Source organism: Plodia interpunctella, chromosome 11, assembly GCF_027563975.2.
Source record: "Plodia interpunctella isolate USDA-ARS_2022_Savannah chromosome 11, ilPloInte3.2, whole genome shotgun sequence".
Taxonomy (NCBI): domain Eukaryota; kingdom Metazoa; phylum Arthropoda; class Insecta; order Lepidoptera; family Pyralidae; genus Plodia; species Plodia interpunctella.
The window spans coordinates 3,985,772-4,007,502 of record NC_071304.1 but is presented as its reverse complement, the minus strand read 5'-3'; the positions used below and the strand labels follow the sequence as shown (position 1 = coordinate 4,007,502).

The 21,731-nt window shown below is 34.9% G+C and overlaps 1 protein-coding gene and 1 long non-coding RNA gene across 2 annotated transcripts in view; one reads left to right on the top strand and one right to left on the bottom strand.

Annotated features, from left to right (window-relative positions):
* The window catches only part of LOC128673390 (uncharacterized), a 28,857-nt gene extending 19,305 nt beyond the window's left edge, over positions 1 to 9,552 (top strand). The window contains exon 3 of the long non-coding RNA XR_008405073.1: positions 9,412 to 9,552. This is a non-coding gene — a long non-coding RNA (uncharacterized LOC128673390). The remainder of the gene's footprint in view (positions 1 to 9,411) is intronic.
* mei-41 (meiotic 41) lies at positions 1,268 to 21,526 on the bottom strand. The gene is made up of 29 exons (XM_053751183.2): positions 21,297 to 21,526; positions 20,731 to 20,856; positions 19,131 to 20,604; positions 17,537 to 18,073; positions 15,829 to 17,299; positions 15,155 to 15,357; positions 14,526 to 14,662; positions 14,112 to 14,201; positions 13,538 to 13,722; positions 13,176 to 13,291; positions 12,895 to 12,998; positions 12,525 to 12,715; positions 11,863 to 12,002; positions 11,464 to 11,622; positions 10,692 to 10,918; positions 10,259 to 10,412; positions 9,917 to 10,027; positions 9,395 to 9,561; positions 8,721 to 8,850; positions 8,171 to 8,334; positions 7,515 to 7,671; positions 6,913 to 7,152; positions 6,027 to 6,264; positions 5,013 to 5,258; positions 4,348 to 4,504; positions 3,386 to 3,450; positions 2,901 to 3,084; positions 2,284 to 2,470; positions 1,268 to 1,839 (listed from the first exon to the last, which is right to left on the bottom strand). The coding sequence occupies exons 1-29, from the start codon at positions 21,431 to 21,433 to the stop codon at positions 1,711 to 1,713; spliced, it is 7,626 nt and encodes a 2,541-aa protein (XP_053607158.1). The 5' UTR covers positions 21,434 to 21,526; the 3' UTR covers positions 1,268 to 1,710.
* Positions 21,527 to 21,731: the final 205 nt, after the last annotated feature.

The following is a 21,731-nucleotide window of genomic DNA, read 5'->3' as shown; positions in this document are numbered from 1 at the left end:
CAAAATCAATTTGATGGTGAAGTTTAAATAACTAAACTTCGATCGACGTTTCTTTGAAGGCAAACAAATAACAATACACGACTATCTACATAATGTATCTACATTATTTTTTTAAATGTAGGTAGTATTGCAATTATAGATCAACACAACAAAATAGAAAAAGAAAATACCTACCGTATATTACCAAGTCCAGATTAATCGAAAACTTGAAAATGAGCGTAAATCCTCTTGGCTGGATAGTTATTGCCGGAGTTTCCTCAATGCCGAAGATTGCTAAGGTGTTATAAATCTAGTATAGCATCCAATTATGAGGCATCAATCAAAATAATGTCTTTATAAAATACTAGATGTTGCCCGGGGCTTCGCTCCCGTGTGAATTTTGAGATAAAATATAGCCTATAGCAATCTTGGATAATGTACCTTTCTAGTGGTGAAAGAATTTTTGAAATCGGTTCGGTAGTTTCGGAGATTACCCGCCTCAAACATACAAACTCACAAAGTCACAAACTTACAAACGCTTACCTCTTTATAATAATAGGTAAGTAGTATAGATTCTTATTTTTTGTTCAAAGTTTATTGCACTCTTTCGAGTTTTATATGATACGGCATTTTGCCAATGAGGATAATTTTTATAAATGTAAAGTAACTTTAAGTAAAAGTTAAAGTTAAGATCCTCAACTCGCGTGTTATTATCTCGTTACTTTCATTTACCACCTACTAATTGTAACTTTATTTTATTTTTGATATACAAATTTTATTTTATTTTTGATATAAAAATAAAATAAAGTATGTAATTTCATAAAAATAAAGTTAGTATACCTTAGCACTTTACCAATAGTATGTGCATAAAATGCAGCAATTTTATTATGAGTTCAGATGCAGACAGGAGCTAGACGCGATCACCACTGTTGTGTTGCTAATGAAGATGCGATTAACATAGCTGATGTATGCTATAAGTGTCTAAAAATATGACTCCACCATTTGTCATCCTATTATGTACTATTGTTCGACATCAATGTCAGACATACAAAATATTCACAAGGTCCACACTGTATATAACTGGGTTTCGGGAACGGACGCAATCATTATTATAGCATATCATTACACAATTCGATGTAATGTCAACACACGCATATAGTCACTTTCACCAATCATTGCATAAGTTTGCATCCAGTTTTAAAAATCATGTTTTAAAACGACAGTAAAATCTGAAATCGTTTGACAGCTGTGACAAATAATGTTAAATATGTTAAATAAAACAAAAGCATTAAGACATTATCTTTATTACAACAAAAACTTATAAACTAAACACAGCCATAACGGTATTTCTTCTGTCTTTTACTATAAAATTGTTACGACACAAAAAAGACAAGGCACTTTATTTACGTAACACACACAAAGACATTAACATTGTGATGACAATTACGCACGACCAGATATGTAGGCGCGTGCATCCTTACATATTATATTTAAATATAAAGAAATGCATTCAATTTCGGACTTTGCCACATTCGAATGATATAATATTTACACGTAACTGTACAGTCAACCGCATGTCATAGCTCGATGTGTTGTTTATATTTTCGTTTATACTACCTACTTTACTACCTACCTGCCTACTTTGTGGCCTAGGGTCTTTTGCCACAATATAACTATCTCTCTCACACTATGCAAAAATTATCATAGCAAAAGTATTAACCCTATCCGGAGTTACAAAAATGGTCCCCAGCCTATGTACATTTGGCACAGGTTATGAATACTCGTAGCTTCCACTATCAGATGCTCCACTTGCCCTTCCGGAGACAGAGACAGTGACAGTTGTTTGTTCTTCGTACGTACCTGAAAAAAAATGTGGAATCGTAAATTTTGTTATGTAGATTTAAATGAGTATTCGGTAAGTTCCAGAAATAAAGAAACTACAGAACATATTTTATCCATCTAAGGAAACTCACATTGGGTTATCCTTCAAACAACTTAAATTTTGAAAACGCAGACAGTTACTCAAATACATATGTATTGTATATACAATACATATGTATTTGCCTATTGATTAACATCTTTTTTTACTTAATTCCTAATATGATATGTTCCTATTTCATATATAACTAGTACAATGTGATTTTGGTTGCAAACGTATTTGGATATACATGAATCTTTTCCGCGAAACTTGATCATACATGAACGGACCAATCACTGGCGATATTTGTGGCCTGCCCAGGCAAACAACACATTCCACTTATTCCAAAGAGAAAAGACCCCTATTTTTCCATAATATCATCTCACCATCCCGTTCAATCGTTGTCTAATATGCTGTAAATGCTGCAGCGCCTGTTCGTTAGTCCTCTCAGCCGCGTCGATGGGTCGCGCGCGTCCCCACGACACCAGAGGGTCGTACACGAACGGACCAATCACTGACATCAGCGCGGCGGTCTGAGCGCGCAATGCCCGCATTACGGCTTCGCAACTCTTCCTGCAAATCAAATTAATCGAAATGCAACACTAGTTTGCTTTTCTTGCCTAGTTTCATCAGGTCTTGTTGGAGACAATCTTTCCATCGCTTTCTAAGTCTTCCTCGGGATCTCTTCTGTTGAGGGGTCTAATCATACTTATATTATAAATGCGAAAGAGAGATTGTACGTGTGTATGTTTGTTACTCTTTCACGCAAAATCTACTAGACCGGTTGTTACAAAATTTAGTACACAGGTAGAATATAACCGGTAGAATATAATTTAGTACACAGGTAGAATACACATAGGATACTTTTTATCCCTCTATATATATTCCTCTAAGTCTTAATTTAAGTCAACTTTAGGGCTAATTCAATCTGTGTTATAAAAAAAACTTCCTTTTTTATTCAAAATTTCCTCCAACCATTATGAAATAAACAGTTCGACATTACCTATACATGCCCTCGTGTTTCAAGGGGCCCATCGCAGCCTCCATGTTGTGCGTCAACCGGAACGGCACCCTCTCAGGCCATTCGAACGCTTCGCCTTTGTTGAACAAACAGTTGAAATCCACGTGAACCGTATCGCCATTGGTCGAGTCGAACGATATATTCTCGCCGTGTCTATCTCCAAGACCTGCAGATTGTATAAAAATATATCTTTATATATTTTTTTTATATTTTAGATAAGTAGAAGAAGTCTTTATTTCACAATTTACAGAAGAATGAAATCAATAAATCTATTGGAGAATTTGTGTTCTTTTTATTATTATCTTCTCTATACAAAATATTTGTCATTTACTTAGTTTTTTTTTAACTAATTAAAATTAGTTAATTAGTGCCAGATAAGGGTTAAGAAAAATTTTGTGTGCCAAAATGGTATTACAGGGAGAAATCCATCCAACTATTCAATTTTTGTATCGATGTTACATACGTACCTAAAATATATCCCACCATAGACATAACAGCTGTCGTCCGAATATAAGCCGACCTCGCTTGATACCTGCAACAAATTAGGAAATTTCGGGAAAATCCTTAGTTTGTCAAATACCGAGTGCAAATCATATTACGTATCGTAATTTCCGGAAAAATATGACGTTAATAATAATGTGCGAAGTTGTGAAGGTCTTGTTTACGTTGTATGTCTAAGGGGAATTCGAAAATGTTATGACTTCAGTCAACTTTGGTAGTTAGTAATAGGGTGTTAATCGATTAATCATAATAACTTTATTATAGTGACTTGTAGTCACATGTATTTGTCGCATGAATATGATTTTTACGTCAGATTTAAACACGTGAACCTCTGATTATTACGAGCAAATATATTTTTAAATATAAGTTATTTTAACAGTGGTATATTATGTTTATCATCCATTTGTGTATATGTTACGGCTAAATCCTGAAATGCACCAAATTAGGCTAAAACAGCTAGCCACACCTAGATGTAGCCTGCTTATGTTAGGCTAGACCTAAAAAGCCTTTATCATTTCGACCTAGGTGCAGCTGGTCTTTGTTAGTTACACGTGTATCGTGGTTATATTCGGCTAGACATAGGTTTAGCCTTTATCATACCGACTAGACCGAGGTGCAGTTGGTCGCAGATGGTTAAATGTAGATGTAAGATTAGATTAATTCATGTAAGTACACGCATTTTTCTACTGCTTAAATATAAGTTCATGCGATTTTCAAACTTACTACTTATATTTTCTTTGATATTCATTTACTTTTTGATGAAGTGGTATTAACATAGTCAAACAAATCTGGCTTAGTAAATAAACACACAGTGCAACTGTTATCCGAAAACCCTTTGTGTTAAACTTTGAGTGAAGCCCCTAAGCGCATCTAGTGTTAAAAATAAGTAAATCTATAGTAGTCTAGTGTTAAAAAAAGTAAATCTCACCATCCGTAAGGATCCGAGAATACACGCCTGAACCACTCCTGGAAGACGGGCGGATGTCGACGCAGCAGCTGTTCTTCATATATCCGTCTCTTTTTCTCCACCGGGTCTTTCGTAGAACACATCATCTCTTTCAACTCTCGATTGCTCGTGTGGATTCCTGGTGAAAAATGAGAATTATGTAATTGCCTGTTTATTTCTTTCTCATTGTAAAAAAAGTAGGAAGAATAGTAGGATAGTATATTTTATAGCTGTTGCCCGCAGGTCCACCCGCGGAAGTCTGTTTACACTCGGGTCATTAACTATATACATAGCTTTGACGACCTCGGTGGCGCAGTAGTAAAGTTCTTGCCACTGAACCGAGGTCCTAGGTTCGATCCCTGGTCAGGTCATGATGGAAAATGATCTTTTTCTGATTGGCCCGGGTCTTGGATGTTTATCTATATAAGTATTTGTTATAAAAATATATTATCGTTGAGTTAGTATCCCATAACACAAGTCTCGAACTTACTTTGGGGCTAGTTCAATCTGTGTGATTTGTCTTAATATATTTATTTATAATATATTTATTTATTATATTTTAAGTCATTCGAAGACTGATGTACAGTCTCCGTCGCCTGGCCTCCGGCGCATCTTACATCAATCTGTTTATAATGTCGACAACAAACCTTTCTGCTTATAAATATGCATCAAAATCGGTCGTAACCCGACTAAATTGGGGACCCATTCTATAAGCCCGCACTCTTCATTCAAAGGCAACACGCTGTACGTTCGTATGTACAGCCGCCGCCGCCTCGTCTCCGGCGCATCTTGCAGGAATCTGTTCACGACGCCATTGAACTCCATCAGCCGGTAGTCTTTGCGAAGATCGTCTCGTGGTTTCAGCATTATTATGTAGGATTTTCCATCGGAACCTACGAAGATAAGAAATACATCAATTTTTTTAGTTTATATTTTTATAGTCTGGTTGTTTATTTAGACTATTTTAAAGAATATAGTAAAAAACGCTAAAATATTAAAGTATCGCTGGATTGCATGAACTACCATTTTTTATTACTAAAATCAGGAATGTAAAGTCAGAAATGATATTACTACAAACATTACGCTATTGACCGTATACTATCGCAAAAAATATGCGTTTCAAACTTGTAACATGCTTACTTTAGCACGTGCGAATTTACTCATAGACGCAATTTTTACACTATGACCATGACAACATTTCTGAAGAAAACTTACCTACTTAGAATTAATACGATATATTTAAAGCATTTTTACGTATTCATAAGTAATGAAAGTCAATAAAATGTACATAAGAAATATTTATTTCGTACACAAAAATATACATTGATTTCAAGCAGCAGTGAGGAACAGTGTCGTGTCGAACAGAAAAACTCTTTCAATATATTACATAAAATAATAAATCAAAAATATGATTATTATTTTTTATTTACCTTTTGACTCATGTAGATCTCCACTTGATTCCGGTGAAGGAAAATATCGTGAGGAAACCTGCACATTGGTTGACAGTTTAATTCATTACTGTGCATGGGACCATTTGTCACCAGATCTCGGTAGTCATAAAAGTCATGTCGGATGCCTTTAGGCGATAGGAATTAAATCTAATACCAGTGTTAGCATTAATACACTTCATAGATAAATAAGAGAAGAAAGAAACAACTTACCCTTTAGAGTAACCTTCCTAGGTTTCTGCAAAGACGGCAATATGCTGATGTGTTCTTCAATACCGGCGATATACACTGGTGGTTCTGTGGGTATATTGAAATCAATTCGCTCTTGTCGCGCCGCTTTGGACGGCAGCACGATTTTGCAGAACTCTTGGAAGGGCATCATGATGTGGCTGAAACTCTCGCTTGCCAGCAGACGCGGGAGGGTACGGACTAGATTCGACACAGTTGTTGTCTGTCAAAGAATAAACAAAGTTTGTTTTAAATTCCTGCGCTTCCAAGTTTTTATATAACTAAGCGACCCGTCCCGGCTTCGCTCATGTAAAACCATAATGAATATACTTAAACCTTTCTCAAGAATCACATTATCTGTTGGTAAAAATCAAACTACCGGACAGTTTTCGCTTTCATACAGACTGATAGACGGTATAGGGGAACTTTTTTAAATGAAAGGATTATTAATTTTAAAACCAGCGTTATGGTACGTTGGAGAACTTGGCATACCAAGTTTTAGAATATGAATGTATATACAAACTTTGTTTTTTTAATAATGGAGAACTATTTATAATTTATATGAGGAACTATTTATACATCCCGTGTTTATCTATTTTGATTATTTAATATTAGTTTTTTAGCATATCAAACTAGTATGCCAAGTTCACAGAAACATTAATGGTGGCAATAGGACATTTGAGATTTGAGAGCTGGCAGCTTTTTTGCTCAGCTGAAGACTCGCGTGTACAGTGAGGAAACACTGCCAGTATTTTAGGAAGTGTTGGAAGATTATTTTTTATTCAAAATATATGTAATTGAATCTTTTATTTACGAAATAAAGAATAAACATTAAGTATATATATATATATTTATCTATCTATAAACTTACAGACGCACTTCCAGCGATGGGTTTATTACACAACTCGATCAATTTCTCAGCGAGTTGAGTAAAATCACCCACGAGTTTCAACATGTGGGGCTCCTTGAGCCTCGGCTCCGAGAACACATCGCCACATCGCTTCATTCTCTGAGGATAGCTGGATTTTATCACGCACATCATCATCCACAGAGTGTGCTGGGGGTACGCCATTATCAGTTTCACTATTATGGCTTTCAGCTGAAGGTATACCTAAAACAAACACTTCCAAAAGTCAAGTCGGTTCTTTTCTAATTTTTAACCATTTATGCAAGTGGGCTTAATAAGATGGTAGCTGAAATGAAATTATAATTCACAATATAATTATATATATATATTTATATTACATATTATTCATATCAGAAAGAAATCATAATTTAGAACAAAACCATTTTAGCATTACTCTTATTATGCTCTCTCTCTCTCTCTCTCTTATCGAGTGTTTTCATGCTATCAATGGTCAGATTGTATTTCAGCCCCATATCGCCATCTAGTGGTGGCATGTACACTCTTTAATCTTACAAATAGGTAAATTTCAAAGTTTGATTTCATCTTAAAAATAAAAAATGTCTAACCTCTTTAACTGGATGGCAGATTCTCGAGACAATTTGTGAGAATGCGGTCAAATACAGATAGACAGGCAATCTTTCAGAATAAGTCTTTATGATTTCTGTCATTTGCGCCAACACTGAGTGAGCGCTCGTGTCTGAAGATGTCACTTCCATGTCCAACCTAGAAGGTATTTTCACAAACACGTAAACATTATATTAATGGGCCGCATAAGGAATTTTGAACTAAATCTCAATATAGTAATATTATTTACATGGCCGTAAGTATGACTAGACCTTTTTTATTTAGTAAAACTGACATTTCAACTATGGCTATGTTACGTTGTTCCGTGTACAAAGCGCAAAAAAAATTGTAAAAAGGACTAATTTCTATAACGTCACCGTTTAAAAATTAAAAATCATGTGTCAGATTGATATCTCACTCATGTATTAGTAGTTCAATAGACTAACACTTACTTCTGATGAAGGAGAAAATCGTGAGGAAATCTGTACTTTAGTTGATGATTTTTCGGCTAGTGAGTAAAATGAAGAAGGCAAGAAACTTGCAATTACAATAGTACGTACAATTAAAAAATTACATCCTGTAACACATGACTTACTAATATAACACGACCCTCAGACATGAGGTATACAACGATAAGAAGATATTTCAGTTAAATTACCAAATGGAAAGCATCCTAGGCATACTCTGGTACAGATACTTGTGTCCGTACTGCAGCGCCTTGCCGTAGCTGTTGAGCGCGTAGAGCCGCCGCGACCACACGAGGTTCAGGTTCGATGCCCCGTCCGCACTGCTCACTTTCTCGTAATACGCGCCGAGACACACCTGGTTATTACAAACAGATTATATCGCTATCTCTCTTTAACATCTACGCATATCCCTGACATGTCCATGTCATTGTCGTTACATTGAGTTAGGAGCTGTGACTCCGCGAAGCCCGAGGCCCCAGCGTGAAAATAACCTTGAATAAAGTTAATTATTTGAATAGAATACAATACAATACAATACAATGCAATGCAATGCAATACAATATAATTTATTTCAGATAATTTAAAAATCCATATTTTGTTAGTATATCTTAACCTATATTATATAATAATCATTTCAATAAAATTTTGAATTGGCTGTAATTTTACAACTTAATGAATACTGTATTAAAAATTGAAAAATATCAACAAATTTACAACTTAAAAAAATATAGAATATCTCACCAAACTCTTCTCCCATTGTTTGAAGACGTCAACGGATTCCTTGTAGTAGCCTATGTTGACGTCCACGTCAACATTAGTGGTTTCATCGTTGTACTTCGCTATTAACAACTTCGCCTTTGCACAAATTTTCCTGAAACATAGTGACAAAAATGAATTTTAAAAATAATGATGGTCCCCCGTCGAATATAAATTAATACCTAGATACTTTCGCGAAAACCATACATTCTTTTACAGCACATAAATATTACATAAATATAATAACAAAAAAATTCTACATAAATATAATAACATAAAATCGGATAGTTTTTTCTAATGTCAATAACAAAATGTTTTATGGAGCTTATAATATGACAGTAACATATTTTGACGTCACGTTTGATTGTGAAGTCAAAAAGCATTTCTAATATTTAATGAGACAGAAAAATAGTAACTCATAATGAATAAAACTGAATGACGTTTAATTATCGTGTTTGATTATTTAAATATCTTAATATATTTTATTTTTTACCCAGTCGAATAGGAAAATAGCCAATAGGAAAATTTATTCAATATTTTAAATGACTAAATTTTTAATATATTCATACCTATTTATATTTTTTGTACGTTAAAAAGTTGTAATTGATTATCTTAGGCCATAAAAAACATTAATATTATCTAATAGTCTAATAACTGACCTCTGTTCGTTGTTCAGGTTCCTGACATCGGGATATGCATCGTCGAGTCCGCGTTTCAGCGTGGTGAAGGCGTGTTCATGCTGTGCCCGCGCCCAGTACATTTTAGCTTTCTCTATGAACAGCTGCGACGGCTTGTATTCCTCTGCGTTCAGTATGTACATGTACGACTGGCAGTAAACGAAATATAATTAATAAATTTAGAATAATAAACGAAAAATAATTGGAATTCGATTTTTTCTTACACCCTATTCCAATGTGACAAAGTCTAAAATTTAAAGCTTTTGTGTACATGTTATTGAACGTACATGGAGAAACAAAAAGGACAATTTAATGAATTTATTTATTAATTTCATATAATTATTATTATTATCTGAAATGAATCATAATCACAATTAATTAGAATGTAATATAATAAAATGTAATAATTAAAGAATATCGAATATGTCCTAATAGGAAAGCAAGCGCATTAGTACTAAGCGCAACGTTATTAGTAAGCTTTTTCTCTTCGTATTTTTAAAGTACCTGTTGAAAAATTCCCGCTTTTCTCGCGTGCTTCGCGCTCTGCAGCCACAGATCTCCAATGCACGCTTTTAGATTGTTTGAAGTTATTGGGTGAGTAGGCTCCAATAACGTCTGAAACATAAACAAGATTGATCTTTATGAAAAATGCTGTACGTTACAGCAACGTAAATTATATACCATAACATGTTGACGATTTTATTTTGAATTGGCTGTGTTGTAAGTACCGGCCACCTGCCCAACGTCAACCCTACTTGAGAATGCTATTGGCAGCTTACAAGCTGCCAAGGCTGTACCCCTCCGCCTAGTAAATCAACCTTAAAATGTAAATTATATGTAAATAACCTGTGTCTGTTGCAGCAATATTCTTCTCAATCGAAGCAATGGTTCAATGGTCCGTACATCAGATTGCACGACAGACAGACGCCTTCGCCATTCATCCAGTAATTGGTTTATGATGTCTGCGGCTTGGCGATCCCCATCACTCAAATCTTTCAGTCTAGAATATACATTAATATTGTAAATATGAAAGTATGTTTGTTTGTCCTTCTTTAACGTCAAAACGGAGCATTCCATCATAGACATCGTAAACAAAATTAACTAATTTTGAATCGGAATGATGTATTTTTAACATTTTTTGAGAAAAACAAAAACAATATTTTCGTTGTCTATATTATGCTACGTGCAAAATAATTAGGCTTTAGTACTTAAATAGATCTTTGCCTGGCATATGACAGTACCGGCTACTTGTAACTCTATTACAACTATAAAGAATTACCTTCTCAACACTTCCTCAGCGTGTCCTGCCTCGCTGACGATATGAAGACCCAACACACTTTGGTATCCACTGCGCAGTGCGCTTTCTCCCTTACTTTCCCCCTCCATCTGAGCCAGCAATCTACTCGTGGCGTCTTTACAAGTCGCTTCAAAGGCGAGGTGGTCTTGTGAACGGTATGCGAGGAGTATACGACCCATTAGTAGACCCCAGTTTTCTCGACAGGTCGGCTGAATTATGTAATAAAATATTTGTTTACTCAATTTATGTTTAACTTGAGGAACTGAACCAGAAGGCAACATTGTCATATTTTGCAAGTCACAAAAACGATGCGTTGTGTAGAACATTTGGAAAAGGTGGATGACATCAGAGTTGTCAAAATTATCTCTAACTAGCCGCGAACCGGAGTTTCGCTTCCGTGGGAATTTCGGAATAAAAGTACCCTATGTGTAATTCCAGGCTATATTCTACCCGAGTACCATATTTAATAACAAGTCTTTGCCATTCCGCTCTGCTCTTCTAAACTTCGCGTAGACCTCGCGTACACAATATGTTATTACAAAATTGTGAATATTTCAAAAACGACTTAACCGATTTTGTTGCCCCACGAACTTAAAAATTCTATTGACAGCTCCTACATACCTTTAAGATTTCATCAAAATACAAACATATATGCAAAAAATGATTTTTGCCCCAAGTTGATTTGTAGACCTCGCTTGCTTCGCTCGCTCGGTCAATAAATATGAGAGACGCATTTTCAAACATAGATATTCACCACGGGTTTCCTCGCCAGTTCCTCCAGCTGATCAAACCGCCCCAATCTCCACAACGGTTCCGCGGCCAACTCCATCATGCTGTCTTCAGACTCGTGTTCGCTGAGCAGACGGTATGCTGTGAACGGCTGGTCCAGCCCCAGATAGCAGTCTATCATACCCTATAAATATATGTAAATAAATGTATTAGGACAAATCACACAGTTTGAGCTAGCCCCAAAGTAAGTTCGAGATATTTTATAACAAATACATATATAGATAAACATCCGGGCCCGGGCCAATCAGAAAAAGATCATTTTCCATCATGACCCGACCGGGGATCGAACTCAGTACTCTCGGTTCAGAGGCAAGCACTTTGCCACTGCGCCACCGAGGTCGTCAAATTGTTATTATATATTTACCTGCAGACTATTCCTATCGAGCTGTCCCTCTTGCGCCAGCCGCTCGTAGCAGAGCGCGGCGTCCTGCGGCCGCCCGGTCACCACCTGCGCCAGTATCAGCTCCTTCAGGCACGGCTCGGCACGCTTTATGGACAGAATTCCTGACAAATATTTACTAAAATATAGTTGTTTATATCTAAGAGTATATTTATCGCCACAAGAAACTATATACTCCTAGATTTTAAGAATTATTATTATTATTATGTTACGTATGTATCATATGTACAACATAATAATTGTTAATTATTTTTACAAATCTATATTTGTGGTTTTTATCGACACACAACATATTTTGAAATAGGATTCGTCGGAATTAACCAATCCCGACGATAAGTTCCAATTTCAAAACAAAACAAATATGATCAATGTTATCAAACCTAAGTTTTTTAAAATAGGTAGCGTTGATTACGTATAACAAATTTATGGCCAACATGATTAAAAATATAGCCCTAAACTACGTAGCATTTATTATTCTTCTAATGTTTAAACATGAACAGAATTTTTTCAGCCGCAAATAATGAAAAGTGTATATCTCTACTTATAGAATGGCTAAATATTGTTCTGGCAGGAAATAATGGCATGAATTTATAAAGTATAGTAGCCCAGGCCAAACAAAATCTTACCAGCGACGCTATCAGGCTCATCCAACAAAGCGTATATCTCGGCCAACAGTGACAGTTGTTCTTGCATTTGCTGAGGATTCTCATCCATATACAATTCGAGATATTGCAAGGCGCGCTCTAACTCGCCGCAGAGGAAGTTGCCGCGAGCGATTGTTAGCTTGTCGAACTTCTCTAGGAAGGTTGATATAGCCCTGTAGAAAAATATATTAAAATATTGTAAGTAAACAATGTAGGTATTGAATTAAAAACAATATACAAAAACAACTAGAAAGACAAGTAGCGAACACGCGTGGCGACCAGAACACCTAGCTGAAATAGTAAAAGACAAACAAGGGAAAAGGCTATAAACTTGAGAGACATTATCACTTACTTGTAATTTTCGTTTTCTAACGGTCGTTGTTTCGAATTGCACCATTCAAGTAACCATCTGTTCAGGAAGTCCAGTAAAGTGTACACTGTTTTACTGCATTTGCTCTGTGAAATAAAACATTTTAAAAAATTACATATCATTTTTACCGTACCTTAATAAAATCAGATAATATAGGTACATGGCCATATAAGCCGCTTGATACCTAACATAGTCTTAAGAACATTTTTACTAGTCTGTTCTGAATTCTGTGCAAAATAAAGAATTATTGTTTTAAAAATAACCTGGTTTCCTTCCTCCGTTTGCGCCGACACGACACTGGGCGTCATTCTGATGTGCCGCAACATCTTATATCTGTTTCGTTCGGTCGCAACTTGCTCATTTTCGAAGTTTTCCAAACCTGGAACAAAGTCTTAAAAATTAAAAAAAAATTTTGTGTTCCTTCCATTTTAAAAAAATATACTATGTGTTAGGTACTAATGTAATATCACACCAATGGATTTTGATGACATTACTTCAGGGGCAGCATATAGAAAACTGAATAGAACAGATAAGGAATTTTAGAAGCTGCTTAAATTGCAATAGGCATTATTTTATTTATTATTGTTTATTTATTTACTCACATATATATCATTATCTCACATACCTATAACAGCCAACATCTCTTCCTGTATATACTGGTTGTTATTCTTGGACATGACGGCATGCAGCAACGCGTACGGCAAGAAAAGGAATAGGGTTCTGACGTCACGCCGCATGCTCGGGTGGACCGTGCGCAGGAGTTCGCGGATGTTCTCAGATTCTATCAAAGGTATCAGTTGGCCTGCCCAGCTAGAAAATGATGTTTTAAAAAACTAATTCAATAATAAATATCAATAAAGCAAAAACAAAATACAAGAAGAAAAAAACTTTTAATATTTTCAGGGCATGTTTCCTTGTTCAGTAGCAAAAATATCCTTATCGTCATCGATAGATCGAGTAATTTGAACTTATTCCAAACTAAAGGCCCGTCCTGGCTTCGCTTAGGTAAAACTAAATTATACGCTTAAACCATTTTCAGGAATCACATAATAGGTTATTGCTGAAAACCATACAAAAACCCGTCCCGTAGTTTTTGACTTTATCGCGTTCATACAGACAGAGACGACAGGGGGACTTCTTTACATAATATTTTATAATAAGGATGACAATTAAAAAATATTGCATTAAAAAATGCATACTTATGAGCCCATTCCAGGAATGTGGTAGCATAAGCAGAACCAAACAACGGATGAGCCTTTTTAGGCTGTGACGGGTATGCCAAAGTGTACCTGAAATAATAAAGAAAAATTCAAACTTCAAAATCAACACTGCAAAATTATTGTATTTCCTTGATTTTATAGCTGCTCAAGACATGCTGGAAAAGAGATATTATGTGACGTTTCACGAGAAAATAAACCATACGGAGGCGCTATTACTTGTTCATCATAATACGTGGTAAGTGACTCCCGCCATAAGGGGCACCTTTTTTCATGTAACCTAAATGTTGTATGTATACCAATTTTCCAATTTGTCATAAATTGAAATGAAAATCAAGGAAATAAATTAATTTTTCAATACGGAAAACAATTAAAAGTATATAAAACTTAATCTACCTTGAACTAAGTAATGGAAACATAATTTGATGCATATGCTCGGGAAAACTATCCCACACTTCCTTTTTACTGCCGCTAGGCGATATATCGTATATCTTCAATATTTCTTGTATCGTCAGCGCGTAGCAATCCATGTTCTGAAATTTAAATATTTACGTCAATATTTAACAACATCAGAGTGAGAAGAGACATGATGTTTCAACACCACGAACGCCTCCAAGCACCAGTCCCCATTGAAAAAGCATAAAACTTTATAAAAATTACATTGGTAATGTAATTTTTATTAAACTATGCAAGCAAGACATGCGGCTCACCTGATGGATTATTAGGTGCCGACATCTATTCAATTTTCTTTAGGTATTTTTTTTTTAATTTATTTAATTTTCTTTATTTCTTAGGTATAAATTAACTCCTCTTGAATGATTCTTTTTGCTAATTTTTAAGTAGCAATATTTAATTTTTTCATTACTAAAATTTTATATTCACTTGAAATAACTTTGAAACGACTGGTTGCAGGTGCCGAGGGGCTACTACACATACAAATCAACAAATACATCATAGTGTCCCTGGTCTTCTATAGAGAAGATAAAGAGAAAACTTCGCTAGAGACACTAGACATACAAACACACCATAGTGTCCTTCTCGTACTGGAACGCCCGAGTGAGCTCGGCAAGCGCAGTCGCGGCGAAGCAGTTGTCTCCTATAGAGAAGGCGAAGGGCGCCCGCGACGGCTGCACGTACTGCCGCGGCAGGTGGCCCGCTTCTATAGCGCCCAGTTGACCGAGACAAGCCCCACTTGATGAACTCACGTTCACATCTGAGTCCTTGCAACCTGATAACATTGGTGCGATTAAAAGTTCACTCAAAAGATCTTCTATAAAACCGTACAGTGTCGACTGTACGGTTTTCCATTAATAATCTTTACGTGATGAACCCATATTTTTATGAATAAAATAGTTGCGGTTTTTTTATTGGCGGGAAATCTGAGTGCGTGGAATCTAATTCAACTTATACTGAAGACAGTGATTGTAAGAGAAACGAGGTGAATCAAATAAGCTTCAACTCAAATGCGATAACATTGTTTTCGCCCGAATAATATACATACCTCATGTGCACACATGAGGTATGTATATTATTCTAATATATATATATATATATATATATATATATATATAACATAATACATGTGCGAAACATTATAAGTCAAATAAATATTAAAACACATAATTTTACAGCAATACAAAAATTCGGCCCTAGGAAACGGACGTGATAATAAATATATGTATACACATATCATACTTACCAAGTAGCAAAGAGTCTATAAGATCAACAACAATTGGATCAATATTTTTTCCTCCAAATATAGCCTTATGTATTTCAGTTCTGTTCTTTTTCAGCAACTTGTCCAGATGAGAAAATGCATATGCCTTTATTGTCGGTATGTCTTGATTGAGATGTTGTAAGTACCATTTTATTTTGTCCAAAAAACCTTCGGGTTGCGTTCTTCGTACATGTCTCTTTATTACCATTTTCACTTTATCCGTAATTTTCGTGTCCTCCAAAAAGAAAAGGTCCGAAATATTTGAGCTCAACAGATTTTCATTATTCAGTACTAAATATTGGAATATTTTGTTTATTTCTTGCGGAGCATACTCAAACTGCTGCAGTAAAGATACGGCTAAATTTGATAGAAGAGGCCCCAAGGAAATGCTGTCAATATTGTGAATGAAAGCCGCCCATGCCTCCGCCAATATTTTCGGAAACTCCTTTACCAATGGGAGGGCTGATCTCAGAGTAGCTAAAACCTTAAACCTCAAAGGCGTGATATACTTGACGCCCATCAACTGCATTATATCCGGGAAGCTGGTCAAGGCTTTCCGTTTCACAGACAAAGCTACTTTCACATTCACCAATTTATGATCGAAATATGCCAAAACTCCTAGGAATTTGGGGTTCAAGAAGTCTGCTATCTGAGTTGTACTCATGCTCATGTTACCGGTGGGCGTAGACACGTCTGGATCGTGGCTTGCCAAGTATCTACATGCACTCATCACTTTTTCAGGGTTACAGCAATATTGTAATAGGAATTCCGTAAGAATCACCCTGAAGTGCCTTTTTATCAAACTCAAAACTGACGTCTTTGTCAACCTTTCTATTATTTCATTACTCTTTCTGAGTACATCATTAGGCTCATTCAAATAGACATGGACATAAATATGTGGGAATCTCTCAGCCAAAAAGTCTGATACAGAACACTGAACCAACGACGCTATTTCCTCAATCATCGAAGGCACTTCCTTCACATTAACTGCATAAGGTATAAGATATGGCAAGAAATGGTGCACATCTTTCGAAATGAAATCTCTATAGCCGACAAAGCCAAACGCTCGAACGACCTTAAGGAGCGATATAGCGAAATCTTTTCCATTATAAAGACTACATTCGACAAATAACTTGCAATAATCTTTCTTGTATCTGTGGTATATTTGATTAGGAGTGTAATTGTGGAACTCTGAAACTTCTCTAAGATAAACAACCGCTTTTGGTGCAAGTGTACATTGAGGATGCATTATAAAGTACACTAATAACTTAGTGACGGGCAGTATAACTTTCTCGTTGCTACAAAATCCAAGTTCTTTTATTTGGTTCAATGTTTGTGTCTGTTGGTTGTAGTCTATGGTTTCTAGGCATGCCTTTGTTGCATTAACTAACAAATTAATACAAGTATTCAAAGTTGTTTCTCTGTGTGATTTCCAGTCTTCATCGACGTCGACCTGAAAAAATATAATTAATACACTTTAAATTCTACACATGAAAATATCAACATAATTTGAACAAAATAACTATACTGACTTTTTTCATAGTATGAAAGATGAAAAGCTAATATCACAGTCTATGGACACCCAAACCAGTAAGTCACTAATGTGTTGTTTTCTCTCTCTCTCTGAGTACTAAAATGATTTATTGGATGATAAAAATGCATATTCTTGTCAAAATTACAAGATACATACCAAATTTCCTTCTATAAATGGTTTGAATGCCTTCAAAATTTTCGCGCTATTTTCAACAGTTATAACATCCTGGCTCACCCCATAGTTGAAAACATAAAAATGATGGCATAATCTCCCAAGTAGATTCCAATATTCAGAGTTTTCTAAATTGGCATATTGTTTTGGATTCACAAACTTCGCAAACAAATTCTTCATGCCTGTTATAGTCGAGATATTAGTGACCGAATTATTGTAGCTCTCTGATGCAATTTTTATGCCAACTTCGGCATGTTTCACTAAGGGATGACAATTCGAACAAATAACACATATGCATAGTGCTTCATTCTTGTATATTACATGGCCTGTCTCATTTGATGCCGGATTTATTATAACTATATAGGAGCCCAAAGTCATACAAGCGAGTGCTGATAATATTTTAGATATTTCTAATTGCACGTCTTCATCTTTTGTTAAGAAGGCAGGCATGAGTATTTCACTAATCAGCTTACTTGCAGAATAAGTTTTGGTTGCTAATAGTACTGGGCATATGGGTATAATCTGAAAGAAATGCATAATGTCAAGCATCTAAAATGAAATTCCCGTTTATTAACCAAAATATGCTAAATAAACATATAACAATTTCATTGATGAGAAACATATAAAATTATTTAGGGTCATAGTAGTGAAGCAATAAACTTATTTTTGTTCTTTGAGTTCACAAAAGCTACATTGTGTGTAAAATATTATGTCAAGGTTCGTACAAATATATCTTTATTATTGCCTGCCAGCGAATGCCTTCCTTTGGTACCTTTTCTCATAAAAATAAAATAAAATAGTCATTTATTCCAGTAATCTTGGTTACAATATAAGGCTAGGACTTCCCAGTGAGTAATCTAATGATACTTGTGATGGGAATGACCTGCTACTTCCTTAAAAGTTTTACATAAAGACTACAATTGTGAATGTTAAGTAAAAGAAATAAATAAAAAGGAACAAGGTTACGGTAGGAATGAATGTGAGACCATAAGCATGCAAGTTTGGTGTGTGTGCATAGCAGAATGATAATTAATATATATACTCAGTACATGAAGTTATAACTTTATGTAGGTTTAGGTAATAAGTTTTCCATTTCATCATAAGTAAGTATGTCCAAGTATTATAACAAACATTTTTTGCATTTATATAATACATGGGATAAATTTCAAGAGGCACATTTAGTTTGTTAAATAGAAAAGCGGATAGGATTGGGTACTGACGTTTGGCAAAGGCAGCACGTACTAGAGGAGTGGAAGCTACATTTACCTTTCTTCTCTTGTTTTGGAGGGCTGCTTTGTACGGCAATGTTTTATGGTACTTTAATATCATCTGATATTATATGATAAGGACAAAGATTTTTCTGATTGAGAGAAGTTTACTAATATTGTATACGGTTTGTGTAGAGAATCAAACAAGATTTGAAGTACATGACCTTAGTAAGAGATCTCTGTGCCCTTTCCAAGGCTAAGAAGCTGGTCTTAGTAGCTCCACCCCAGATCGGTATGCAATATGAAAGGATAGATTATATTATATGATATTTCTCATGGAACATAACAATGTGTCACAAAAAAAGAGTTACCTGTTTGTAATTATAAATTGTTTTATTCCTCGCGAAGTAGTTAAGCAACACTGTTATAGTTTGATTCCAGTCTTCACTCAATTTCTTTTTTACAAGCATCTTCAGAATAATCGCATATTTAACCATTTGTGATAAGTTACCTTCTACATGTAAAAAAGCTTTTTCCAGATTTTGCAGTGGAGTTTCAACACGAATTATTCTTATAATTTTATCCATTACATGTTCACTTATATTGTCACTCATAACTGTGAGTGTGACAACAAAGTCATATATCTCATGCAATGATCCTAAATTACCAATTAATTTAGCCCTATATTTCTCAATTATTATGAGCAGTTGATCCCATGCCTCGGAAATCTTACCAGAATTAATAATATATCCAATTTCAAAAACATTTTTTCCAGATTTCATATTTTTACTTCTCATGTAAACACTTAATAAAATATGTAATGCAGCTGAACATTTATGCAACATTATGTAAATGTCTGTAACAGGTATATATACATCTGGATATTCTAATCCTTTGTAGAACACATTACAAACTTGCATATAACACTGGTTTTTATGTAACATGTTAATATTGCTTGCTGAAAAATCTGATTCTCCAGCTTCTTCCCATGTTTTGATAAAAGCAACTATGTTATTTATGTAATAGTCTGAAAGTGTGTGTATATCATCTCCAGACATTTCTCTTAAATTAAGAAAATCTTCAGGTAAATCCAGTTTCTTGATCACGGAACAACTGCAAGTTCTCAAGTCCATATCAAAAAGCATACTCTTTTCATTGGTTTCAAGAACCATTGCACAAATATTAAATAAAATGTCTTCATAGTCTTTCTTGAGATTATTTTTACCAATGTTTAGTAAACTTCTAATTAAGTCTGCAAAATGTTTCAATTGGTCATATCCAATAGTGCCATTTCTGTGTAATACCTCACGAATCTTTAACATAGATTCTGTACACAAAAGCAATTCTCTGAATATATTTGAAAAACTCTCACAGAAGCTGCTATAAGAAACTTTGTCATAATTGTTAATTAAATCTGAGAAAAACTTTAATGCAGCCAGCTTTAAATCAACATTAAAATGTTCAAACATATATAACACTTCTGTGAACAGTTGTATAAATTTCTCTTTATTATTTTCTATTTTCAAAGAGTTAGTTGGTATGCTTTCAGATAAAAGATGCAATAATAATTTAATAATTATCTCACATGTCTCCATATTGGAAACAGTAACAAATATTGGTTGTAAATTAAGCTCAGTATTAGGAATGTCCACAACTGGGGGTTTGAAATTTTCAAGTATAATTCCATTATCATTGATTCCTCTATTTGGGTGATCTTTGTAGAAAAGTATCAATTTCTTTAATATGTCACAATAGTCTGAATGCAACTTTTCATAAAATGATGCACCATTGACACATAGTATATTGAGTATTTTCAGCTGAGCATCTTTGCTAGACAAATGTATTCTGTAAAAAAAAACTATGTAAACACAGATGTTTATGAGATTATAGCCAATTCAAAATTAGGCTTGAAAAGTAACTGTGCTTATTAGAAGCTACATGATAAAAAAAATTAATTAATTATGGACTCACCTGTCCAATTGTTTGACTGACCACACATAAAACAATCTTCCCAAAAGCCATGTATTAAATGCAGTGTAATAGGAATCCGGATATTTAGAAGAACCTGCACGGGGAACTAGAACTTCTGAAAAATCACTAAAATATGTTTACAAATTAATAACACAATAATTTATATGAAGATTGACAGCTCATCTGTACTTCTTCAGCTAAGCTTCAATCTGAGGTGGTTGGGGGAGGCAGGTACCAACCCCTCCGACAAATATATAAACAGACATATTACAAATAATTGTACAAGGTAGGTACTTACTTGGTACTTTTTTTGTAAATATAAGCAAAATCAATGTTTAATGGTCCATACAAAGGAGGTGTCTCGGCCGGGAAAGGCTCACAAAGCAGATTAATCTGTTTTTTAAATCTCAGTCTTAACATCGGGCGTCACGGAACCGAACTATTCGCCTCAATTCATACATTAATAGCAACACATAAATTGTAAATAATATTTAGGAGTAGGTAAAGTATCAAAGCTCTTAGCAAAACCCTACAATTATCAAAGAAATATGAACATAAAAACTTACCCAGATAACTTTAAAATAGAAGTTAGCAATCTCTCAAGCCCATCAGCAGCATGGTCCAAATTATTAAAAAGGACCATTGTAGGGGAATTAAACATTTGCCAAACAGTAAATGGCCCATCTTGAATTTCATCATCCATTATATTTATAAATAAACGTTTTATGTAGAAACTAAAGAACCGAAGAAAACACAAAACATTTGTTGTTAGATTAGATTATTTGAACTATTTGACATTTGACATTTGCTCAGAATTCGCGCCAGTTTCGTTCAGAAACAGAAGTCTGAAGATTTTTTTACCTGCAGCCTGTACGTGAGTACGTGACCGTGTTGCAGACTCTGCAATGCAGAGCGCTCGTCGATAAGATGCCACTGACACTTTCGAAAACAAAAAAATAGGCATCGCTTTGATGCATTCGCACCTACTACGATGCAACCAA